Source organism: Arvicanthis niloticus, chromosome 8, assembly GCF_011762505.2.
Source record: "Arvicanthis niloticus isolate mArvNil1 chromosome 8, mArvNil1.pat.X, whole genome shotgun sequence".
NCBI classification, from domain to species: Eukaryota; Metazoa; Chordata; class Mammalia; order Rodentia; family Muridae; genus Arvicanthis; species Arvicanthis niloticus.
The window spans coordinates 60,018,880-60,041,681 of NC_047665.1; the positions used below are offsets into that span (position 1 = coordinate 60,018,880).

At 40.3% G+C, this 22,802-nt stretch overlaps 1 protein-coding gene across 18 annotated transcripts in view; it reads left to right on the forward strand.

Moving 5' to 3' along the window:
• Celf2 (CUGBP Elav-like family member 2) overlaps positions 1 to 22,802 on the forward strand; it is an 810,622-nt gene that overhangs the window by 492,852 nt on the left and 294,968 nt on the right. For 3 of the 18 annotated variants that reach the window (XM_076939442.1, XM_034510251.2, XM_034510253.2), the window contains exon 1: positions 10,623 to 10,779. The exons of 11 other annotated variants lie outside the window; for them this stretch is intronic. In XM_076939442.1, the coding sequence (XP_076795557.1) occupies positions 10,706 to 10,779 (74 nt within the window). In that variant the 5' untranslated portion in view covers positions 10,623 to 10,705. Of the gene's footprint in view, positions 1 to 10,622; positions 10,780 to 10,884; positions 10,942 to 11,162; positions 11,292 to 22,802 lie in introns of those variants that run through there. 4 more of the 18 variants (XM_076939437.1, XM_076939448.1, XM_076939447.1 and 1 more) reach the window with 4 other exon arrangements.

Here is a 22,802-nt window from a genome sequence, read left to right on the forward strand (position 1 = left end):
TTCATATCCAAGGCTAACCAACTGTTACCAACACAACCCAGTTCTGCTTTCATGGGAAAAAAAATTCCATTCTAAAACACAGGTTGCAAATCTCTCTCTCTCTCTCTCTCTCTCTCTCTCTCTCTCTCTCTCTCTCTCTCTGTGTGTGTGTGTGTGTGTGTGTGGTCGTCTAAGAGAAAAGCAGTCTTCCATGCTTGCTAGATGCTTGTCAGGAACTCATTTAAATAAAGAAGTCACTCGGAGACCACTGCGTTGAATTTTTTTCCCCTAAATTGGTAATTATTTAACTGTGATCTATTCACTTAAATTTCTGATTGCTTATCATTAGGCTGGACACAGGGGGAATTTCACTTGTCCCCTCTTCTCTGGTGCTTTGATACATCACCAGTTTCCAGATTTTGTGGTCCCATACCTCTCTCCCACCCACCATGCAATTCCAGCATCCAGTATATACAACAATGTGTTTTTCTCTCTGCTCATAGAAAAAGTATATTGCTGGGAGTTGGTAAACTTGCCTGCTTTTATTTCTACAAAAGTAACAGGATAATGTAGTCTGCTCCATACTATTCACTCCATGTGCAATGATTTTTCAGGACGGCGACCCACACAAACATAGAAACAAGATTTAATTCTAACCTGAGACCTGAAGAAAAGGCATAGGCAGAGATTCAAACTGGTAAAATGGTCTCTTTCACTAGAGACTAACAACTGCACCCCAAGCCCCTTTATGCAGAAGCCTCGGGAATATTTACATAAACGTGTTCAGCAGACCACAGACCAAGATCCATAACCTCCCACATATTAAAAATTCTTTTCTTTGCAAGGATGGAACCTGACAAACATTTCTTTATTGGATTTTTTTTTTTTTTTTTTTTTTTTTTTTTTTTGTGACTGGATAAAATTACAAGATATCCTTGGGGGGCTGGAAAGATGACAAAGAGCGTTTGACTAATATTCATATCTAGAACTTTATAGCAACTGTGGATTGTGCTTCAGTACCTGGGAAGTCATTCAAAGAGTGAATCAATACTAATTATTGTAATCAGGGGGGTTAATTAGGTGAAAATGTAGCTGATGGAAAGTTCATTGCTCGAAGCCCTGGAAGCCCCTAGGTTGATAGAGGGAAAACGAATAGAAAAGGAGCACATTTCGTGAGGAAGATAGCACTAGCTTTTGTAAAACAAAAAACACAACTTGATTTTTTATCATTAGGCTGGTGATGAAATTAGGAGGGCCAACCTTATTGTTTTGTAGCTATCCGTGTGAAAGTATGAACAGAATGGGTTTGCCTAGCAGCCACTCTGCCCTGTGCCATGTTCTACCCTTCTTAGTACTGTACCTAGTTCAATTCCCATTAGTGACAGTCATGTCCTCTTGAATCAAGTCTTCCAGCCTTTACCGAATTCCTTTATTTTGATAATTCCCGAGGGACTCGGTGGCCAAGCAAGGGACACTTCTTCCTTATTTCCTGAAACTACAGCTTGCCTCTTTAATTATTGGACTCGCTAGTTTTTCGAGATACGGTGGTGACTTCTTTTAGTCTGTAGAGAAAACGAGTTGTGATGGTATGAAATCAATTATAATTTTGTGGCATTTTGCTCAGCTGACTTTAGGAAGAGGCTGTTAGAGAAAAGAAAGGTGGTGTGAGCGTAAGAGGATGTGAAGGGTTAGGTTGTAGCCAGCTCAGAGCGGAAATAAAGTGTCAAAAAGCTGGGGTGGCTTTGCAATCACACAGCACAAACAACAAAGGGGAACTCTATGTGTGTGTTTGTGTGTGTGTGCATGTGTGTACATCTATGTGTGTGTGCATATGTGTGTTTGTATGTGTGCATGTGTATGTTTGTGTGTATGTATGTGAATGTGTGTGTGTATGTTTGTGTGTGCATGTGTATGTTTGTGTGTATGTGTGTGAATGTCTGTGTGTATGTTTGTGTGTGCATGTGTATGTTTGTGTGTGTGTGTTGGGTTCCACTCAACTCAAAGTTGCCACGTGATATAAGGTCTACTTTGTTCCCCAGTACACCCTTAGACATCAGAGAAAGTCATGGTTAGAAACTATCGATTATCACGTATGGGTGAGCTCATCTTTTCCACAGTTTTCTTCTTGTGACCCGCCCTAGCACATTTCCTTGTCTGCCAAAATTAAGTCAACAGGAAATGACAACTGCTCGGGGAGGATGGACCAGAGTGACATGTATCATGAGGGCAGCTTGAGCTTCTAGTGTTCCAGCCCACTCACTACAGGTTGATCTGCTCATCACTGGCTACACGGGGTCAGGATGAATCTCTGGAGTTTATAAAGCATAACTATCAGCCTCCACGGAACAAGAAAAAGTAAAATATCAGAATTTGCCTGTAAACTTACTCCATTCCACAAAGTTTGTTGTGGTAGCAAGGAGGAGTCTGAAAACGGCTGACACACTTTTGAGATTCATGGATTTTCTTTTTTAAAATCTGCATCTTGAGAAAGCTCACTGTTGCATCAGTAAGGATTCTGGGTAGCAGTGAGGCTGGCTTCTATCAGGGAAGTGAGTGATCTCTGTGTATAAACCCAACTATGTTTTTCACCTTCCTGGAAAGCCATCCATCTTGGTCAGAATAAGAGCCACAGGTCCTACACTGTTTATCCCTTGCTCTTTGAATACCATCTCAGGCCCCAGAACATCCCCCTTTCTTCATAAACAGTACCCATCTCTTCTATCTGGGTTAGGCTTCAGACTTTAGCCATATCACTGAAACGTTAATTCTAGAAGATTAAGGTTGTCTTTTTTCTCAACTGCCATTTTTGGTTTCTGACAAAGATTGGGGGATGGGATGTTATTATAGAAAGAATACAGTTAGGACTTAGTCACAATTACTCTTTTGTTGGCATTACATTAAGTGCTTATAGTCATATCATCTGATGTAATTCTCATAAATATCAAAGTGGTCATGATAGTTGTTCCCAGTTTAAATATGGAAAAGCTGAGACTGAAAATAATAAAGTCACATAACTACAGTCATAGAGATCATAGTAAAAAAGACTATAACTCAAGGCTCAGCTAAATTCCTTCCCTGGGCAGTGGCAAATGTAACATTTTAATATTTGCTCTCATTTTTCTCTGTCACTGTGAATTGAATATAGCATTTTGAATATGTTAGTTAAAGGTTCTACCACTGAACACTAACAATGTGTACACTCCACCACCATAACCCTGTGAGACAGAATCTCACTAAGTTGCCAAGGATGGCCCTGAACTCACTCTGTAGCTCAGGCCTGATCCTCTCGACTCAATCTCTGGAGTAGCTGGGATCACAGGGGTATGCCACCAGGCCCAGTGATGTTTGCCATTTTAAAAAGTAATTGCTTGTATTGTTTTTAATTATGACTCTGGTGTATCTAGGTCTAGGTATGTTCATGTGAGAGAGTTATGGAGATACAGACGTGTGATTATGTATTGGATACCTGGGAGCTGGAGTTACAGGTGGTTGTAAGCCACACAAATAGGGTGCTGGGAACCAAACTCTGGTTCTCTGCAGGAGTAGTTCCTGATCTTAACCACTGAGCCAGGTATTTGCCATCTTAAAACCTATGTCGCAGCCTTTCCACCTTGCCCTTTGATTGGCAGGTGCTTCTTTCTTTTGCCATTGGTTCATTCATCAGTGGACCACCCACTCAAGGGCTCACCAAGATGCTGGTCACAGCTAGTGGTTTTAGCTGTTCTATTCTTCCTGAATCACAGTTTCTTTAACTTTACTTATTTTCCAGTGTCAATTTTTGGAAGCACGTAGGATTTATGAGCCAGAAGAAATAAAGACCAGCAGTTAAGGAGGAAGGATTAAGGGAATAAGGAAGGAAATTGAAACATCACAGTTTCAGTGTTCTCACTTGTTTACCTTAGAGTTCATAAGGTCTTTGTTTTAGTGTTAGACAGGATGTCCATATACAGCCCATGCTGGTCTCAAAGTCCATATCCTTCTGCCTCAGCTTTCCATGCATGGGATTTATAGGACTATACCAACTACACTTGGCATTCAAGAAGTCTAAAAAAAAAAAAAAAAAAAAAAAAAAAAAAAAAAAAAAAAAAAAAGTATTCCATGCCTCATTTCTCTTAGACTTTAAGATACAAAGCAGAAGAAACTGATGCTGGAAAGAACAATAGAGAATTTTAAAGCTCCATGATTTAAAATGTTAATTCTAAAAAAATGTCATATTGCAATCATAACCAATCAAACAACAATCAAAAGTCTTCAATAAAAGACATTGCTTGGCCATCAAATAGCTCCAAGACTCATGGGGAGAAAAAAAAAAAACTTGTGTCTGGAGAAGGATCAGTGGTAAAACACACACTGACGAACACAGAGATTGGCCATGAAGGATGTGCAAGGTAGAAATAAGGCAGGGGGTAAAGAAGATGTCTATCCTTGTTATTAAAAGCAAGCAAAACAAACTCCCAAGCTGCAGCCACTCGCCATCCTTAGCTCCAAGGTCTCATCTCTCCCTCTCCTTGCCATAGTCCTATAAAACAGGGCAAAACATGGCTGTTACTCTTAAGAGAGAATTGAGAGACTTAGGGAATGGGTAGCAGCTCTACACTGGACAACAGAGATAAGAAGAAAGTATATGGATAGTTAGCCGACATCCATGAAATGGCAAAATTTCCATGAAGATCTATGAGGAAGAAAGAAAATTTTCTTTAACAGACTTAGTAGGAATTAGCATCAAAAGCAAATTTAAATAGGCATGTGGGATCTTCAAAAACTTCTCTTATAGAATAAAAGTAGTTTCATATTTGAGCTATTATTATAGGGGGAACTTTTCCTGATCTCAATACCTTGATATCTTTTCAACCTACGTGGCACTTTAATAGCTGTTATATAACGGCTGTAGTAATCACTAGGCTAGGACATCATATGTCTTATCTGAGGATCATGGCAAGCTTTGAATTGTGAGCCATTCTTCTCTACTAACTACTAACGACCACAGGTAAGACAAAGGTCCAGCTGATTAATCAGAATAGTAAATGACTTGTCCAGGTGTCAGTCAACTCTTTGACAAAATGAAACTCAGAAACCAACAGGTTTGGTTTTGAAATCTCATGATCTTTTCACTCAGTTCGAAAGTATCCTTTGCCCTAAAGGTCTGACCTGTAAACTCGAAGGCAGATGTTTCCTGGCCTTAGGAGCCCAAATCTCTTTGGTGGGAATCAGTCATCACTGGAAGTAAGCGCTTTATTTTACAGAAACCCAACCTTTAGTCTCTTAATCCTCACTCTTCTTCCAGTTGTATTTGCTCATAAACAAAACAAAACAAAAACAAACAAACAAACAAAAAGAGAAAATCGCTTCAGACAAATGAAACTGATTTCATTGGAAATTCTGATTCCAGATAAGATCTGCCTCAGTCAACCCCAGGCCGAAAGCTTACCACATCCATTTGTCCATCCTTTTTATCCCACGCCCACCTGTTCCTGCTCTCTCGGGGACCTCGAGTTACGCAGGCAACGGGGCCCTCCCAGCTGTTGCTGCTCAGCTGTTGTGTTTTGTCAAGCAGCAATTTCTCCCTTTTAAAATCTGACAACTTGGGAGAGAGTCAGATAACTTTCTGTGGATTAGGGGAAACATTTGATGGGTTAGGGTGTTGATGGGTGGATTGCAAGGGAATTAGAAACGTCACTCTGATAAGTATAAATTTTGTTCCTGCCGCCAGTCTGGCACCAAATAAGGGCTCCTGTATCATCTGAAAAATCTCAGCAACTTCCAAAAGGGTTCTGGAACATTCCTTCAAAGGCTGCCCCCATTCCCTCCAATGCTGTCCATGTGCGAATCTCCATCCTAGACAGGGAAGCCTTTTTCTTCTCCTCACCCTTTTCCCAGACTTCTTTGAAATGTTCACATCTTATCTTCTTGCTTTGTGGTACACAGTCTCCCATCCTCCCCCACCTTCCTTCTGGCAACGTCTGGAAAGAAATCCTGCCGCTCCCTATAGAGACAGCTGTTGCTACTTCAGAAACCAGCCTTGGTCAAGGCAAGTGACATTTGATTTCTGGTAGAAATAAGTAACCCTCGGCCAACTCCTCTCTTCACTTTGGTAGCCACCCACCCTGCCTCAGACACACAGCTGTAGAGGAGGGTGAGTGAGACATTGTCTGGCTCCCATTTGAAAGAGAGAAAGAAAAAGTGGTGGGTGGGGCAGAGAAAGGAAGAGAAGGCAGAGCAAGAAAAATTAAAGGCTGCAGGAGTCGGGTAATGGAGAAAGGAGAAAAGGGAATGGTCAGGTTAGCGGGGGAAACCAGGCGATGGCTGGGCTCTGGCTCTGAAAGACCCAGAGTATTAAGGTTCTCTTCCCTTGGAATGGAAGCTCCTGACAGCCCTGGTGGGGCATCTCATTTTCCAGTTCGAAGGTAGGTATTCAAAGCAGAAGCTTCCGTTGAAGGGCCTCTTCAGAAGGAAGACAAATTAACCATGCTGGTTTTTGGCTCTATTAAAAACAATTAAAAAAAAAAAAAAAACCTAACAACAACATATGATTGCAAAACGTCAGTAGAAACTGTTCTCTAGGAAGATAGAATAATATCCTCTTAAAAAAGGAAAGTAACTCTTTAGTAACTATCTTCCTGGGTTTTACATTTTACCTATGTAGTTGTAGGGATGTGTTAAAGATGAACTCAATATGGGGAGAACAGAGGTGATAGTTTTAAATTTATGATTAGCGATACGTGTATTCTTAAATGATAACCCTTAAGCACAAAAGCTGTATTTATAATGTATTGCTAGAGGACTTGTTTGAGGTTGTTTAAAATCCATTTTTTTTAAAAGCCATTATTTATTTTTTAAAGTTGCTAGTGAAACTGGAATGAGCTAAGTATAAACACATGCCCACAAAGTCAGATACTCTCTCAGATACTTAAAATTCATGTAGATTTCAAGTTTATTGTCTGGAAATGATGGAAAAATCCCATATTAGGGCCTACATATCTTGCTCCAAATGGCTCTGAGCACACTGGGCTTGCTTTTCTTTGTTTGTTTTTTTTTTTTTTTGTTTGTTTCTTTAACTGAAACGAATTTTATGTTAATAAAATTTGAATTCTAAAGTGTGATAAAGAGAAGATATTTTGGCCTTTGGTTTGTGTTGAGTAGCCAGTAAAAAAAGCAGGAAATGCTTTTTAAATGGACTTTTGGAGTCCAGTGAACAACACTAACACATCTTTGTTAATTGCTGATGGCCTGTGCTTTTAAGGGTCCAATTATGTGGGAAGCTAAGATTAGGAATAATAAAAGATAGAAATTTGTCTCAAGTCATGTTATCTCCAGAAGAAAATAAAACTCCTTTTATCATGAATATTAATAATGGCCTCTCAGGTGTCAGTTTCAAATCCAAGTATTCATTTTGCAAGACAACAACGACAAGAAAAAGTTGAAAGCTCCATAGTCAGTGGAATGTATTCTGGTTCTGAGTAGGGTGGAAGGAAGAGGAGTCTTCCATTTCAAACAATGCACACTCTCATGTGAGGTGTGGTTATTAGCACCCTGTCTTATCGAGGGTTGTTTTTAACACTGGTGATAATTCAGTGCTCAAACAATGGCCACTGGACTAAACAGTATAGGATGCTGAGAAGGGAAAGGGGAGCTGAGACAGCACAGTACACTGGCTTGCCTTGGAAAGCCTCATATAAAATGAGGTCATTCAGAAACTTTCCCTTGAAGTGCTTCCAATTCTTGAATTGCCTTTTGTTTGGGAAATGAATAGCAAGTTGATTAAAAAAAAGGAGACAATTAAGGGAGGTAGGGGGATGGGGCAGAGACGAGCTTAAGGTTTTGTTCCAATGGAGCTAAAACTACGAGGAAACTTTATTGTTCCTGTGCCTGGTCCCCAGGGATGTCTGCACAAGGTGGTACCACCAACTAGTTCATGTCCACCAGAGAGAGACCCCAGTAATGTCCTAGTCCCCTTTCATTGCTCTCTCAATAAGATCCTTGGCTTTAAAAATCGCTCTTCATTGAACCCGAGTGTTCAATTGTGGCCCAGTGAAGCTGTCTGCCAGTTAATTTTAACTGCCAAAACATGATACCTGATGGCTTACTGCTATATGGAGATTTAAAAAGGAGCTTTGTTGAGTTCTTCTGGGGGTGTTTTTTCCCCTTTTGGCCAAAGCAGTAAAAAGAGAAATTGAAGCTTTTCATCCAAAGCTCTGTGGCTGTCTTTTTATTTTTTATGTTTAAGTTGATTTTTCAGAAGTGGACAGTGTGCATGTGGTGTGATTATAGAAAGCTGAACAGACATTAGAAATAAATGCTGTCATTGGACGACTTATGAATACCTGTCAAGTGGGGGAGGGCGCACATTTTGCCTCCCCTGCTGCTTCTCCATCAGGTGTCTATGCAGCCGAACCACTAGCTGTGTATTTGCTAGCCAGAGTTTAAACCCAGCTCCACTCTGTAAGCTTTGCTTGGTTCACATCACCCTATTCCACGTAGTGTGGCTCTCCTTTATTTTTGACCCTCGTTTTGCTTCTAACTTCAAATGGCAAAAGCAAACGCGCTTTGAAAAGCATGCTACACAGTAGTTGTTGAATAAGGCAATAACCTATGCACTTGTAATTCTCTCCCTATGACCTACTTACATCCTCCTTCACCCTCCTTACAGTATGATTAAAAGCTGCTTTGAATCCACTATTGCCTCAAGGGATTTGAGGCTAGAATTTAACAAACTGCTGAGAAGGCTTAAGTCAGTAAGAGGGCTTCCCTACAGCTTCCTCTAACTAATTCACATGCAATTAAAGAGAAAATAAATATTTTACAAGTGTGTATGTCGATGAAGCCTTTCTGCCTTATAGAACATAGGTACACAAGGAGCTTCATTCTGTAGTGGATGCTTTTTGGTGTGGTCCTGTTTGTTGTGGAGTCTGGCTCTGTTCACCTTGTCGCAAATTTACTATCTGGCCAACTCATTCTATACATTCAGGATCTATGAAAATCGTGTATAAAAGTCAAGAATTGTCAAGATTTGTCTTCAGTTATCCAGCTTCAGTAAGATAATTTCAAAAGTAGTTGGTAATGGCTTGGCAAGGGGTAAAAACAGGTTAGAATTAGGAGGAAATGCTTGGGTATGGTTTTGATCTAATAATTCATTTTTGATGCATTGTCAAGTGATTATAAACTGGGACCCGACTCCTCCAGAAAGGCAATATTTAAAAATGAAAGTTACCCAGCTGTTCCATCTTAACTACCTTGCAGTTAGGAGGCTAAAAGTCAGTTGAAGAAGGAAATTCTAGTTAATTGAATTTGTTTGTGTGGATTTAACTGAGTAGCATAGGCCTGTTACCCCATATTACTCACCGCCTTATCTGGATTTAAAATTGACACGTAACTATTTTGTCTTATAATCCCCAAGGACAGGTCCCACTGTCACACAACCGATTGGAGGAAAATGTGAATCTTTTCTTTATATCGTGTCCGATAAATTTATTGTTTACTTATGGTAGCATTTAGCTACCATAATCCAGGCATGCCTTCATTTTCGAGGAGAAACCCAGCTCCTTAATACACTATTCTGGTTTTCTTTAGAATAATAACAGAATAGACATAAAAAATTCAAAGAAAACCATAAATTGTATATGCATCCTATGTCAGTGTTAGTATGTGTATATATGCCTCAGTGTAAACATACACATTCTTAAGTATATACAAATGTATTACCTCAAAGTTCAAAACATGTCATTTGAAGATAGAATAAAAAGGTTTTGCCACAAAAAGTAAACTACAAAGTTTCTGGTATGCCATTTATATTGTCGACCTAGAACAGAAAATTAAACGTACATGTGACTACACCGAAAAGTTTGCTTTCACCCAAATAGCCAAACAACAATGGCAATAAGCCACGTTATAAACTACTTTTCTTGAAAACTTTTGCCTAAGCACCTAGTCACTTTTCTCTCAATCCCTCTAAATCCCCCTTCCCACAAATCTTAAATGTGACCCGAAGTTACAGGATTGGCGTTTACTGGTCCTGTTAAATAATAGGAAATGGCAATTTTGCGATCCAACTTTTTTTTTTTTTTTTTTAAGGCAATGGTATTTGTGACAGTTTTTCTTATTTTAAGGCCCCTTTCTTTCTCGGTGTTTAAGTAGATACCGAAGGCTGCACGGTTGTCGTCCCGTGGCCATTGCGCCCAAAGCCAGTTACTTCCTCTGGAGCAGATAGAGAGCAGCACCCCAAGGGCAGCGGGCCAACCTCACCCTCCGGGTGTGTGTGTGTGTGGGGGGGCACGGAGGTCGCGCGCGTTGCCCGTCCCCAGGCGTTTCGCTCTCTGAGTGGCCGTGGGAACCCGGCGGCGAGCGGGCCAGGGGCGACCACAGCTCGGCGCGCCGGGCTCCTGGGGCCGTGCGCAGAGGCCGGGGCGGGCCGGCCGGGCGGACCCGCAGGGGTTAAGCGTGGAGCGGCCGCCCCGGGAGCTCCGCCCCCGCCCGCCGCACCTGGCGCTCGGCAGCCAGGCCTCCCGGGCGCCGGCTCGCGGAGGGGATTGGTGGAGCGCGCGAGGGAGAGAATGTGACAAGTGCCCGCTTCGGCGGCCGCCCGGGGAGGCCGCGCGCACCTGTCCCTGCCTGTCTCGCGCCGCCCGCGGCCGCTCGGACGCGCGCACAGCCCCCCGCCGCCACCGCTGCCGCCGCCGCCGCCGCCGCCTCCGCTGCCGCCGCCGCCGCCGCCGCTGCGTGCGCCGAGAACATGACTTCTGCCTTCAAGCTGGATTTCCTCCCGGACATGATGGTCGAGGGCCGCCTGCTCGTCGCTGACAGAATGTGAGTGGCCGAGGGCCCGAGGGGCCGCGCGGCGGAGAGTGGGGCGTCGTCTCCTCAGAGGCAGCGGCCGCCTGCCTCCCCTCCGCGTCTTCTCTTCAGAGGACGCGGCTGGGACGGCGCAGGGCCGAGCAGGGCGAGCGGGCGAGCGAGCCGGCGAGCGGGGTGAGCGGCAGGCTTTTCCCCGGGGGCGCTCCAGCGCGGGGCTGGCGGGACAGGACCTGCGAGAGGTCGCGCGGCGTCCCGGGGCCCCCAAGCTGGGCGCGGCGTCCCGCGGGCGGACCGGCCGGCGGGGCGCGGGGCGCGGGGTCCGGGGCGGGGCGGGGCGGGCGCGTGCTGCCTTGCACGGTCGTGCCTTTAGAAATGCGGGGTGGCCCGGCGGAGCAGCCCCGGCTTTCACACTCATTCCTGAGATGGGAGAGAGGAGGACGAGCGAGAGAAAGAGAGAGAGAGAGAAAGAGGATAATTACACACCCTTAAAACTAGCCAGGTGTACTCTCGTGCGGAAATTAGAGGTAATTTTTACGTAATCGGGATGGTTTTGTCTGATAGGTAGTCTGTGATTTAATAATTAATGTGATTCTGGTGGTTTTACGTGTCGCCCAACTAGGATCGAGCGGTTATCGGGACAAGTAGAGGGCTGGGATCCGCGAGGAAAGGAAACTATGTGTAATTTTTTTTATCTGGCTGCTCTGTCCTCGTAGGGAAGTTTCTCTTTTAAGCTCAGTGGGATCCACTTGTATTTCTGGCATGTTATGTAAAGAAACCCTAGATAGAAAAAGGATTGCCAGAGCAAGATGGGAACCCGAGACATGGGATGTATATAATTCTCTTGTCAAGTGAGACATTCGACGATGTATCAGATTTAGTGGGGGAGGGTGCTGCCGTTGGTTAAATGATGTACAAATTTTTCCTGCTGTCTCCACTGTGAGCCTTAACATCCATATGCTTTCCGGCACCCTATGATACTCTTCCAAACACTCGGGCTATTCCAGGCTTTATGATCCGTTTCCCTGGCAGCTAACTTTCCCCTGTAATACTAGATTCTTTTTCTGGTATGTTAAGTATTATGAGTTGAGAATCTTGAGAAACTCCACAGTGGACAATTATTGACGCCCTAGAATTAAAAAAAAAAAATCAAGTGGAAGATAAGGATGATAGAATCTGTTAAATATGTATTGTCTTTTCAGTCGATATGAGGGCCGCTAACTTTAGTGGACACAGTCAGGTTCACTGTCTCAGAGTTAATCAGATTACAAATTAAAATATCGAATCCCCTTTTGGCACTTTCCTCTGAAAAATTAGTCTTGGCTAGTAGTATTCTCATGATGGTTTTAAGAGATCTCTATCCTGCCCTCCTCTTAAAATCCAAATCTTATCTTACACACACACACACACACACACACACACACACACACACACGGGGGGGGGGCCCTATCTGCACTTGAGTTACTTTGCAAGTCTTCCCTGTTTTTCTCTGGTTTTGTCTGATAGGTGGTCTGTGATGTGCTGGGCTGTCAGGGATGAATCAGGGCGTGGAATTAATGATTTTGAATTTATGGTCACCTGCTACATAAGTGACATAATATATCTAACTAGTGAATGCTCTATGAATTTAAAGCATTAATGGCCTCTGAAAGATGTAGTCTCTTGTCAATTAAATTATGGATTATGAAAATTTAATTCCTCCTTTTCATTTGGTAGATGAATGTGGCTTGGTCAGACTCTTAGCTCTGAAGGAGCCTTTGTATCTCAGCCGTGGAGTTTTGGGGTTGTGTTTTTAAATATGAATCTTAATATGACTTCTACCCCACTTTCCTTCCAACAGTTCATGATTTCCAAATGATAGCCCTTGGAATCAATCCCAGATTGTTTTCAGTGTTTGTCAGCTATTGCTTAAATGAGTAAGAAAAAGAACATTTGCAAATGATACCGTTCTTGTTTCCAAGATAGCTGTTGTATATCCCCACAGTCCTGAGAACACTGAGACAGATTTTCCACAAGAGTGTGTGATTAAGTCATGTTAGAGATTGTGTTTGGGGGCTAGAGGTATATGAACGAGAACATAACTTCTAAAGTGCTTGAAACCCACCTAGGCGGTGGATTTTCTAGCCATATTTGGACACTGAAGAAGATAGCTGTGTGGATTTATTGTTTGGGGGACTTGTTGTCATGGGTGGTATATTACCATGTGGTCTAAAATGCTGTCTGCTAGATATTGGTCTGTTCATAAAAGGAGTTTAAATAAAGCATAGGGGCTTTTCTGGTGTTGATTTTCTAAAGCAGAATATATTTTCTCAATGGCGTTTTCCCACAGGAATATATTAGATAAGTTTGCAAGATGTAATATGTTTGAGTCCTCCAGGCAGATGAACAAATAGCTTTTGAGATGAATTATTACGCTTGATGGCCCCATGAGCCATCCAGTGTTTAAAGAGCCCAGATCATTTAAGGCTCTGTAAAGATATAGAATTGCTATAACATATGCTTCAAAGTTTTGGGATTTTAAATATTCAGTAACAAAACTGTAAAAGGAAGTAAGCATTTTAAATAATATTGGCTGTTAGAGTTTTATTTTTATGTGTTATTATAAACTATTCTTCATAGCAAAGCATAATGAAAATAGGAACTGATTTTTAAATTCTGTTTAAAACTGGGGCACTTGGTTTTCATTGAGAATGGGAATGTTTCCTCTTTGTTTTACCTCATTAGTGACACATTTAGAGTCTCTTATCTTTGGCTTTTTAAAAACAGGACCAATATATAAAGGCTTAGAAATAAGAAACTACAGGTGAAAATGTAGCTTGAAAATTATTATCAGTCAGATTTGCATATCACATTAATATCATTAGATTTACAGAGTTAGAAGGCTAAGAAGAAGTTACTGATAAAATGAAATCTTATATATATTTTTTCATATTCAGTAAGTAGCCTTAAAGAAAATAAGCCATCCCAACTGTAATAAACCTGGGGAATTCATCTGCTTGTTGATAACAGGCAAAAAAAAAACCCCACCTTATCTGTATGTGAGTAAACTGGAAGGCGCTCCTCAGATCGTCATTGTTAACATTAAAGCAGATTTTGAGACCATCTTGTCTGACCTCATTTTATAGATTAAGAAACTCTTACAGGGCAATAGGACTGGCCCCAGAAGGCAAAGTCATTATTGTTTCTGAAAGAGTGAAAATGCGTGTTTAGTCAGTTGCACGGCTATTGTGTACCACGATGCTTGATTTATATGGTCTCTAATCATCATGGTAGGTCTAAAGGCTAGGTGCTGTTCCTGTTGTACACGAGATGCTTACAAACCAAAATTGTATCGTGTAAGAATAATGTGTCACCTGTTCAGGATCACTATACATACTCCTGTCTCTGACTCCAACTCAGATTACTGCGTGTGTTTATTAACTAATTGACTAATGAGAATATATATTAATTTAAACTTTTTTTTTTTAAGTTTACCAGCCAGATGAAGATTAAAAGCATTTTGGGACTTTCTCCCTACCTTTTGTATAGCTTTTAAAGTTTATTGTGGAAAATGAAAAGATTATGGACATTTATTCCCCAGTTCCATAAGGGTCATGAAAGGAGGCAAAGATAAAACTCTGGAGGAAGAACTGTGCATGTAGACGGCTGTTTAATGAAGACTTTCAGAGCATGTTGTGGTGGGCTTTTCAGTTAACAGTACTTATGTGAGTCTGCCTTCTGAGACTAAAAGCTCTTACCACGTAGCTTTTCAAGAATGCGAACGTTATCTTTGATCTGGGCAGAGGTATTAGTTTAATTGTTAAGTCTTGCCATTTAATTGTAACGTGCTGGATTGAGATTGCTCTAGCATCTGTTGATGAGATGCAGTGAACTAGGAAAACAAGAGCCCTGAAAGACAAGATAAAAAGGAGATAGGATTTTCAGATACGCACCTAGTAATTAAGATTTCATGGGACGATGTTTTCTACCTTGCAGTGTGTTTTCCTCACCTAACAGCTATAATAATACTATTTGGCCTTTGAAGAATGCAGTCTTTTTATCTTATATAAATCACCAAACTTTTAATTTCTTTTTAGCCGTGTGTGTGTGTGTGTGTGTGTGTGTGTGTGTGTGTGTGTACTATTTTGTTCCTTTCAAGTTAACACTCATTCAGCTTCCACAAAACAGGTAATGTTATGATATGCTAAATCTGTTACACGTGACTGTGCATGTAACCAGCACATGTTAAGTACAAATATTGTGCAGAAATTGAAGGTAGTCTTCATAACAGGAATCTGAGGTCATTATAAGGATTTAAAAAAAAAAACCAAACAAAAATGAACCACATATAAATGTTCAACAATACATAAGCAACCCTTATTAGCATTTAAATAGAAAATGTTATATGTTCAGCATGTTTTAAGGAGCTAAATTAATAAGTCATTGTTGTAGTTTGCTTCCATATTTGAACTTCACCCAAGTTTAGAAAGTCATTATTTCAAACTTAGAATTTTTATTGTTGGAAGGTTTTGTTTCTTCGGGCGAGGTATGGATCCATCACAAAGAGCTAGGTAGTTCTGATCACAGTGTTTGTTTTACAAAACTACTGAAAGGAAGGCTTTAGAAAATACTAATGGCTTCCGGTTCGTTAGCACCTCGGAGTTCTCTAGCAACCCTGTCTGTCTCCACTGTCGCAGAAGTATCGAGTCATATAATGAAGCCACCGCCCGTGCTGTGCCACTTGTGTAGCCTTGCAGAAAATGCATTTTTATGTTTTCCTTAAGAAAAAGCGCTTGCCGAACCTAAGAGAAATGGAGCTGTGCGTTCCTGGAAAAACCTTTATGGGAAACAAAAACTAATTAGAGCAGTAACTGTGGTGCTCACAGGTAATTGTAAAATAATTACTCCCCTTCAGCACCATCACTGCAATTGTGCTATCCAATATCTTCCTGCTCTGAATCCAGATGTGAAGGGAGAGCAGCCTCCTCCTCCTCCTGGGAATGTCTTTCTCATTTAGTGTGAGCCGCATACTCCTCCTAAAGGACTTGTAAAAGACAGAGGAGAACACTTAGGGAGGGTTTGAACAGCTCCTCTCTTCCCGTTTGTCCTCAATCATGACAGAAAGTGATTACTCCAACTATTTCTATAGAAATATGATTCCACTTCTGTGGCTGAAATGCCTTCTGTGAGCATGTCGGAGATTTACACGTTTTTAGTGCTAACCCAGAGGTTTATGAACATTCTCTTTTATGAACTGCAGATTGTATATTACGTTCTATGCTCTTCAGATCCAGAGAGTAATATTTTCAAATCAGCTAACAATTTAAAATATAATGATAATAAATATGTAATCCCATGGTTTTTAGAATGGCATATGAGTACACATTCAGACTTGGGTTTAATTTTAATTATTTCAGTTAACAAAAGTCTCAGCAAACTCAGTAGTAAAATATTAGATACAGCTTTCTTTTTCTAAAAATTTATACAGATTTAGACTATGTTTAAAATAAATTATAACACATCATTTTAGTTGATTCTGTACTGTTTTTTCATGCATATGTAGCCTTAAGGTCAGATTAGTTGAAATAATCTGTACTTCCTTTAGGTCAGCATGAGGGTAGGAATCACCCATCTGGATGACCAGTTGACCCAGATTCCTTTTTGCGTAACAGTGCTTTTAAAATGAGATGTGTGTAATGTTTTGATCTGAAGTAGTTAAAGAAGTGTGTCTCTTCAGTGACATGGCATCTCTCTCTGACGTAACCCTGGAAGCCATGTTTGCTTACTCCAGAAGCTGCATTTTCTGCCATCTATTTTCAGGCTTATTTAGGACTGAAAATTTCCCCAATGAATTTTACCTAGTATTCAGAATGCAGTGAACTTTAGCTGATTGATTGGACATAAGTCTAGACAGTTTAAAACTTCTTTACATGCTGTATGATATATGTAGTCCTATGTATTTTAACTTCGATGCTAAGTCCAACATCCTATGATTTCTACCCTAAACCACTTAACTTTCATGCGTTTAATTGAGTTCATTAAGTTTTAAAATGGTCTTTTCGATCCTCTCCCTATGAAATCTGTTTTGTTTTTCCTTATCTCTTTCTGTAGCAACAAAGTTAGGCCTTAGTTGTCTGATATAAAGAGACTAAGTTGATCCTGAGGACTAAAAGAGGCAAAAACTTTATCTACTTGGCAGTAGTCAGTAGATATAAAGTGAGTGTGTGCATGTAAATATATAAGATTCCACTTTATTGATCAGAATACTTCAGAATATTTCTTGAGATATCTTCCATTTAATGGTTTTTGGGTAGAAAACTTATGAAATTGTGACAAAACATACATTTAGTTATAGACCACAGATTACTTTTCAAAAAAAAAAAAAAAAGAAAAAAGAAAAAAGAAAATGCATTCTGATAATTCCATTCTATATTAGTGAGTAAATAGCTGGGACCTTACCAGTATAGTGGCTTCTTTACCCCTTAGTGGGGCTGCAGTGCTGGAGCTTCAGTGCCACACACATGCATTTGAGTAGGCTGGGTAAAGACTTCTCACAGTCATGTGAGGATCATGGATGGCAGTAAGTCCTGACCTTTATTATTTTTTTTTCTTCATTCCATGTCTTTAGACACGATGTTGGCCTGAGTTCCTTGTGTTGTGTTCTTTGGTGCTGGCATTATTTTATGAGAACTATGTAAATCATCAGGCCACAGCTTGTAGTTGATGCTGAGTGCAGTTCTTGACATTTTGACTGTTGTGATGGGAATCCAGCACTTAAGCTGAGCCTTTGACAGAAATGAACATTACAAGAGATTGCTGAGTCTGTGAGCCCCTAAGAACTCATTGGTGTAAACCAAGCTAAACACATATGCAGAACTAGGCTCATTTGTCTTTTTGGAGCTGAAGTAAGATACTGGATGTTAGACAACCAAAACATGTACTGGGTTGCAGACTGACGTTTGGATTTGTCCTTGAAATTTCTAGGAGAAAAATAGAAGACAGGGGTAGTAATATGAACAACATTAAAAGGACAGCATTTGGTAGAGATTGGTGTATAATTACATTTTCTGCTTATTTATTTTACTCTTTGCTTTGCTTTCTTTGTACTTCAGCCTAGACTCAGTGGGGATACAAAGTTCTTTTTTTTTTTTTTTTTTTTTTTTTAGAGTTTTCTTGATGCCTTTACTATTTTTTCCTTTTACATATCTTTTATTTTACTCTTCTCTGAAGCCCATGTGCTTTATGACCCTTTCCTGACTCTCAGAAGGGGTTATATCCATGTCTGATAATAGTCCTCAGAGTTGGATTTTTGAGAGAGAAGAATCAAAATACCTATATCAGCCCTGTAACAGCTACATTATTTCTGTGCACAAATCTCTATTTTGATGTCTTGTATTACAGAAGGGGTGTTGACTTTTTGGGTCGAACATACGGGTAGTGTAGCTCAGAGTGATTAACTTTATGGACGCCATTGTCTTGGCCAGCTATATTTGACTATGCTGCAGCTGTGTTTGCTTTCTCAAAATTGTCACCAGGAGGCCTCCAACTGCAGTTATTCACTAAGTCCATGCTAGTAGCATCTTTCCTCAGGACTCGCACTACCTAGTAGATCATCTTTGCACAGTGTTAGCTTCTAGAGCTAGCACATTTGCCTCCGAGGAGCCTGAGTATTACGAGTGCCATTTGGTGTAGACAATTCTATCTCAAAATTATCTCCTAATAATAAATTTGTCTTACTGTTTATTCATATGCCTATCTACCAGAATTCTTTCTTTTCACACCACTTCTATGTTTTATTAACTCCTAGTTCCTCCTTTTCTTTCCTGTTTGTTTAGATGTTGAGAAGTTGCTCACATCTGCTTGATGGGTGGTATGTCTTCCTCTTCTCAATTACTAAAACATTCAGAATGCAGTTTGTTTTTTTTTTTTCCAACTTCTTGTGTCTTGGGGACCTCTAACCTTTTGGATTGGAGACACAAATCTTTTTATTTAATTGCCATTACCATCAATTTAGTTTTCTTCATAAGAACTTATGAGTTTTTTTCTTTAAATACAAAAACACAGTAGTTCTGCCATTACCATCAGTTAATTTTCTTCGTAAGAACTTAGAGGTTTTTTTTTTTCTTTTCTTTTTTTTTAAATACAAAAACACAGTAGTTCTATGGCCACAGGTTTTATTTTTAAATGGAAATAACTTCTCTTGTATTATTTGGGCCATCAGGGATGCTTGCTTTGGTATAGAGGTCTCTAGAGTCTCTGCAGCCCAGTGTGGCTAGGTATCCTTTATTTGATCTGCCCCAGACTCCTGTTGAGTTAAATTCTACTTTGGTTTATGCCAGTTTCTTCCTGGTCTCGATTGCCTTGCCAAAATTTCTCAATAAGAAAATATGGGTAATAAGAGCTTTTCAACTGTCACACACTTTAATTGTGAGAATAATTTGGAACAAGGATGACAACCTAAATATTTTGTAGTTTCATAGTACTTGAAACTGACCACACATTCACATCAAATATAATGGAACCTCATTATTACTGAGCTAATAATGTTTTTAGTCTCAGAACATTCATATTGTAAAGTCTCAGGCAAAGAGCCATAAAACAATATTGTTCCCCTATAAACTTTCAGGAAATGCTCAGTCTCCTGCAGAACATTATGATGACTGATTTTTTTCATTCTTTTTCTGTATGATGATAGAGAAATATAATGCAGTTTATGTTCCAACTATGAACTTGTGCTCAGACCTCCCATTCTGAGATGATAATGCCAAAGCATCTTTATTCAGTATTCTGATATCTATGGTCTGTAAACTCATCTCTACACTTACTGATTGAGATTGAACTTTCTTAGGATAAAAGAACCAGGTAAGCAATGTTAAGGTTGGTTCTCAACCTTGCACCCCTTGCATTTTAGAAACCCAGGCATCTGATTGGATTGTAGAAGGGAAGTAGTTTAGCTTTTTCAACCCAATGGCCTCATTAGCTGTTTTGGCCACGGCACACCTGAGGAACACAGGATTAGAAGCTAGAGAATGGGAAGACCCAAAGGGGAAAACTATTTTTGTTTTTAAATTCACAATGTGGCATAGGCTGAGCCAGTGAGCGTAGAGTGTAAGCTATTTGATGCATCCAGGTGTTACCCAGCTGCTGATGGATTTTATTTCTTCTCTCTTTGTACTTAATAAAGAACTTCCTCTTTCTCTAGACATTGTTGATAGGCTCCTTAGAGTCCAACGAGATCAGAGTAACTGTCAGTGTGAGCATTTGATACTGATGCTACAGATCACCTGATTGTTTTAGAAGGTCATGACCATCTTTTCTTCAGAAGCCAAAGCCTTAGGGTGTGAACCGTTGCCTAGGAAACAGCCTCAACAATGGGCCAGGGGAGTACCTGGTCTTTACTGTGGAGAAACTCATATGCTATGGAAATGACCTCACAAAGAAAGTTTCCTGCCTCCTGGAACAGAGCATTGCCTGTGTACGGGGAACCAGATAGGGACTTCTGCTGTCTCTTAAGTTTGTCAGGAAAGCAAAACTAGAAAAGGGGGCTAGTTGCACAGATACTAAGTGTTTCTATGTGAAATAATCAGTTCTTTATAATTAGCACATTTCATCAGTGCTTTAAGGCAGATCTTCATTTGGGCCAAGATATTTTCAAAAGCAACCAAAGTTGGAGTATGGACAACCAAAGAAGTTGTATTAGAGCCACATCAGTTTGCTGCTATATCTTATCTATCTGCTTGGGACATAATATTTTAAATATGGATTTATTTCTAGTTCCCTGTTCACTAAAATAACCATATAGACCCAGAAGAAAAAAAAAGTCTAGTAGTGTCAAAAAACATATTCTTAGATCTTTCTTTGTTTGTTTTTTTGTATCAGCAAAACTAAATCTCTGATCTACCTTTGTTTCTTTTTCCAAACTTATTTATGATCTTATTTTTTTATTCATTTAGGTTACACTGTGGTTTAGCAATTAGGCCAATGAAATTAAACAACATATTAGTAGTGAAAGAATGTTTTGCAGGTTAAGTGACTGAGGTTCAGTAAAGCCGGGAGTGCTATTAAGCCTAGCCTTTAAGCCTTCCCAAAGTCTGGGGCCTTCTGATTGTCTCTCCCTGGAATTTAAACCTACAGGTTGCTCTTAAGACTTTCAAGTTCTTAGATCTTTTCAAGGCAGAAAACACGTAAAGTTTCCTGCAAGTGTTGGTGACTATGTATGTGGATTTTGAATATTAAATACAATTTTTTTCTTCCTTTTATTGACAATAGATTTTTTTCCCATTTAATATAAACTGATTACAGTTTCTTCTCCCTCCACTCCTCCCACTTCCTCTTCTATCCAGATCTGTTCCCCTTCTATCTCTCATTAGAAAAAGCTTCTAAGTTAGAATAACAAATAAAATAAGATAGGCTATAATGAAATATAATAAGGAAAAATAAAAATAACACACAAGAATTGCACAAAAGGAACAGAAGGAAAAGAACCCAAGAGAAGGCCCAAGGAATGGACCCACTCATTCACACATTCTAGAATTCCACACAAACCTATCTAGAAGTCATAATATGTCAGTAAAGGACCAGCCAGGCCAGGTGCATTCTGTGTCGGCCTTTGTATGAGCTTTGCTCATGTTGATTTAGAGGGCCTTGTTTTCTTGTCCTCTATCCTCTCTGGCTCTTACATTCTTTATGCTTCCTTTTCTGCAGGGTTCCCTGAGCCCTGTGAGGAGGAATTTGATGGAGACATCTCATTTAGGGATGAGTGTTCCAAGGTCTGTCTGTCTGTCTCTGTGTCTGTCTGTCTCCCTCTCTGTCTCTCTGTCTCTCTCTCTCTTCCCCCCACCCCCATCATAATGTCTGGCAGTGAGAGTCTCCATATTTGTTCCTATCTGCTGCAGGAGGAAGCATCTCTGATAATTGCTGAGCAAGGTGGTGATCTATGACTGCAGCAGAATGTCATTAAAAGAAGTCATTTTATTGCTACTTTTATTTTTTAAGACTAGTAGTATTTGGTTTTATCCTGGGTCCTTAGACTATTTAGTTTCGGTTCTTGGTGACCCAAGCAGCATCAGGTATGGGTTCCATATCATGCAGTGGACCTTAAGTTAAATCTGATAATGGCGGGTTATACCCACAAACTTTGTGCCACTGTTGTCCTAGCATATTTTGCATACAGGACAGTGCTGTAGATCAAAGCGTTTGTGACTGGGTTGGTGTTTACATTTCTCTTTTGGTTGTGTGCAGAGTACCTTCCTATTTCATGTTCAATGAGTTGTCTAGGTATTGGTTTCAGTAGTGGGCCCTTGCAGTCAGTTGTGAAGAATGAGCAATATTTTTGGCAATAGCCTGGGTCATTTAGGGGTCCCTTTGGGACCCCTTTAGCCAGCAACTTAATTAGATGTAACCTGATTTCAGTACTGGAAGCTTCATTTGGTGACAATAGCTGTCCAGTTACAGCTCTGTCTCCATTTTGGCAATTCCATTTAGGTTCCCTGCATATTTGTATGTATTTTGAGATGGCACTTAGTTTTAGTTGCCTCTTCATATATTCCCTCTGCTATTCCTCTTTCTCATCTCCACCTGATTCTCCCATTCCATTTTCCCCCATCTGTTTTTAATGGGTGAGTAATACTCCATTGTGTAAATGTATCACATTTTCTTTATCCATTCTTCTATTGAGGGACATCTAGTTTTTTTTTTTTTTTTTTTTAAATTTCTGGCTATTATAAATAGAGCAGCAATGAACGTGGTTGAGCAGGTATGGTAGGACAAAGTGACCTTTGGGTATACGTCCATGAGTGATAGAGCTGGATCTTGAGATAGATCCATTCCTATCTTCCTGAGGAACTGGCATACTGATGTCCAAGGTTGCAGTCCCACCACCAAAGGATAAGTGTTCCCCATGCTCCACATCCTCCAGAGCATGAGCTGTCACTTTTAAAAATTCATCTTAGCTATTTGTCATATGTGTAAGTTCAAATCTCAAAGTAGTTTTTGATTTGAATTTCCGTGGTGAGTAAGAATGCTGAATATCTCTTCAAGTGCTTCTCTGCCATTTGAGA